Below are 3,853 nucleotides of genomic sequence, written 5' to 3'. Positions count from 1 at the left end.
GAATCTGGTTCTAAATTGGGAGAAATGTCACTTTATGGTGAAAGAAGGTATCGTTCTTGAGCACAAGGTGTCACAAAGGGGCTGGAAGTTGACAAGGCGAAAATTGAAGTCATTGAGAAATTAACCCCGTTGATTTCAGTGATGGGTGTTCGTAACTTCTTGGGGCATGCAGGGTTCTACCGAATGTTCATTAAAGACTTCTCAAAGATTGCACACCCATTATGTAAACTCTTAGAGAAGGAAGTGAAATTCTATTTAATGATGCTTGTATGGCTGCATGTCAGTGTTTGAAAGAGAAACTAGTATCCACCCCGATTATCATCAGCCCTAATTAGTCTGAATCTTTTGAATTAATGTGTGACGCTAGCGGTATGGCATTGGGGGTCGTGTTGGGGAAAAAGGTTAACAAAATATTTCACCCAATTTATTATCCAAGCAAGACTCTAAATAGTACCCAGCAAAGTTATACGGTCATTGAACAAGAGTTGCTTGCACTAGTCTATGCATTTTAAAAGTTTCGGGTATAGTTGCTAGGCACCAAAGTAATTGTACATACTGATCATACTGCACTCTGTTACTTGATGGCAAAGAAAGATGCAAAACCAAGATTGATAAGGTGGGTGCTACTATTACAAGAATTCGATGTTGAGGTAAAAGATAGAAAATGATGATAAAATCAAGTGGCTAATCACTTATCAAGGTTGGAAGTAAGTGCAAATGTTGAGCATGAGGTCAACATAGACGACTACTTCCCCGATGAACATGTGTTTGCAATATCTCTCAAACATACTCAATGGTATGCAGCTTTTGCAAATTACATTGTGTGTGGGCTGATGTCGAATGAGTTGACCTTTTACCAACAGAAGAGGTTCATGTTCGATGTTAAAAAGTACTTTTGGGATGAACCATACTTGTTTCGAGAGTGTGCTGACCATGTCATTAGATGGTGTGTTCCGGAAGAAGAAGCAATAGAAATTCTTTATTCTTGTCATACATCTCTAGTGGGAGGTCACCATGTTGGTATTCGCACTGCCGCTAAAGTTCTCCAGAGTGGATATTACTGGCCTTTCCTCTACAAGGATGCACATGAGTTTGCAAAGAAATGCTCTCATTTTTAGCAGCAAGGTGGAGTGTCTAGAAGACATGAATTACATCTCACTCCTATTTTAGAGGTCGAGCTATTCGATGTATGAGTCAATAATTAGCGATTGGGGGTCCCGCTTTTGCAATAGGTTGTTTTCAATGCCACTGATCAAATATGGGGTGAAACACAAAGTAGCAACTCCATATCATCCCCAAACAAGTGGCGAAGTCAAAGTGTCAAATTAAGAAATCAAAATCATTTTGGCAAAGACAGTCAATATCAACAGAACTAACTGGTCTAGGAAACTTGATGATGCACTATGGGCATATCAGATCGCTTACAAAACACCTATTGGTATGTCTCCATATCAGTTGGTTTATGGTAAGGTTTTCCATTTGCCCGTCGAGTTAGAACACAAAGCATTGTGGGCATTAGAAGCTTTAAATTTGGACTGGTCAAAAACTTCAAGAGAGAGGGTAGAGCAGTTGAACAAACTGGATGAATTTAGACTCGGATCGTATGAAAGTTCAGCCATCTACAAAGAGAAAATGAAAAAATGGTATGATGCTCGGATATTCAAGCGGGACTTCAAGGTAGGAGATTGGGTTTTGTTATACAACTCTCGACTTAGACTATTTCCCAGAAAGCTCAAATACAAATGGTCTGGACCTTTTAAAGTAACGCGAGTGTTCACCAATGGTGCCATAGAAGTTGAAAATCAGGAAGGACATCCATTTAAAGTAAACGGTCAACGTCTGGAATTATATTTTGGGGATTGTCAATAGAATTCTTTGGTTGATGTGGTGTCTTTGGAAGACGCCTGAAGGCGATGCTCTGGTGTGTTGTTTGTACAGGTTAAAGTATGAGAAATGTTCAAAAATGTGAAGGATAAAAAGCAATAGATCCAGTCGGCGAGTCGGCGAGTCGCCGAAGGGGTCGGCGAATCAGACCTTGTCCGCGTTTGACTCAAGACATCGTCAACATTGGAGTCTGCAAAAGTCGGCAAGCTATGGAAATTATTGGCGAGTCGCTGACCATGTTGGCGATCACGATGGAAATTGCCGTTTGGACCGCCCTAAACCAGGGGTCCTCTAAATTGATGAGGACTTATGTGCATGTTCAAAGAAGCTGGTAGTATATATATATATTTTAAAAGGTGTGGCTGCTGGGATGTACTGAAATGAGAGAAGATGGAATCGAGCAAATAAAGTTGTGTGCTAATTAAACATTGGAGAACCAAGGTAAAATAAAAAATCATAAAACAATATATTTCATACCCTAGCTGAGCCTACGTTACAAGCCTATAAAGTCCTTCAGTGATCCTATTCCAGTTGTTTGAAAGATAGAGTGTAGAAAACAAGGGCAAGCCTATGGTCTATTGTTCTTAGTTTTAGAAGTTCCTTGTGAATGTGAGAATCGTATTTTGTCCCAAGCATCATGTGTGAAGGACTTCTTTGATGTGAGAACACATTGTCTACATTTGATAGTTAAACTGTGTTGGCTGACAATGTACACAAGCATAAGTATGGTTGATTTTGAGTAATGGGATGTCATAAATTGATCCTTGCATTTTAGATAGATGGTTTTGGATACAAATTGTGGTTAACGTGGCTGATGCATACTCGTATTGTGTTTTGGCGGTTTGAACATCAAATTTCTTGTTTTCTCATCACTTGAGGACAGGCAATGGCTCTAAGTTAAGGGTATTGATGTGCTGTGAAATCTTGGGACATTTGATACTCAAAACTAAAGATTAATGCTAGAAGCGGGTGTATGTTTGTAATATTTGATGTGTTTGTTGAATATCTAGACAGGTTTGCACGTGCGTGGAAAAGTTGTGGAAGAAAAATAAACTTAAAATGATTGTGCTGAAGGAAACACCACGGAGCCCAGTACAGGCCGTGGTCATCTTGACGGGCTTTCATAATGCTCGTGGTGCTGGAGCAGTGAACCGTTAAATTGTGGTGTTGATAACCAAACTCCAAGTGAAGACAACGAAGCCCTAGACGGTCTGTGGTCCTCTTGACGAGCCGTGACGCTGCTCGTGGAGATGAGCCAGTGAGAAGAACTCGAGTAGTTGCAATGTTGTTTGGCTAGGTTAAGACCACAAATACTTAAACGGACCGTGGTCATCATCACGGTCCGTGATGAAGCCCGTGAAGGATTTCTAGTGAACAGAATTTGGAGAACCAACTTTGTGAGATCTCTAAGTAAGGATCACGGAAGGCTTCGCGGACTGTGAAGTCTTTGACCGGTTGTTTTATTGTTCGTGACAAGCTGCGACAATTCAGTCCTACTTCGATTAGGACTCTTTTTAGACAAACTATTTGAATTAATTTGTTTTAATTTTTGTTTTATCTCGTGATATCTTGAACGAGCTACTGGTTTCAAAAATATTCTAACTTTTGTTTTTGATCGATTAACATTGAATCGATAATTAAAGTTTGCTTTGGTTTTTGAATATCGTTTGTTCGCTGAATCTGAAAATCGTTGTAAGTGATTTCCTTTAATGAAATCACTACTTATCGTTGCTTGTTTTATTGAAAACATGAGTAGATAAATACCACAACTAGGGTTATGGGAACTATGACTGAAATCTACATGTGAAATCGGTAAATGAGCAGAATGTGCTAAAAATTTGCAATATACAATTCAACTTTTGTTATTCATTTATTATGATGAGTACGTTAGAATGTGCTTGTATGTGTCGATTGTTCAAGAGAAAATCTATAGTTAGGAAAAAGTTGAGTTGGAATGTTGAATTAGAAG

General features: G+C 39.2%; 1 protein-coding gene across 1 annotated transcript; it reads left to right on the top strand.

The window, feature by feature from the left end:
* The first annotated feature begins 1,440 nt into the window (after positions 1–1,440).
* LOC125814071 (uncharacterized) lies at positions 1,441–3,042 on the top strand. The gene is made up of 2 exons (XM_049493524.1): positions 1,441–1,824; positions 2,899–3,042. The coding sequence occupies exons 1-2, from the start codon at positions 1,441–1,443 to the stop codon at positions 3,040–3,042; spliced, it is 528 nt and encodes a 175-aa protein (XP_049349481.1).
* Positions 3,043–3,853: the final 811 nt, after the last annotated feature.

The sequence above is a fragment of the Solanum verrucosum genome, unplaced genomic scaffold (genome assembly GCF_900185275.1).
Source record: "Solanum verrucosum unplaced genomic scaffold, falcon-dt-bn FXZP01000271.1, whole genome shotgun sequence".
Taxonomy (NCBI): domain Eukaryota; kingdom Viridiplantae; phylum Streptophyta; class Magnoliopsida; order Solanales; family Solanaceae; genus Solanum; species Solanum verrucosum.
The sequence above is the reverse complement of the archived record's forward strand: the minus strand, read 5'-3'. Positions and strand labels throughout refer to the sequence as shown.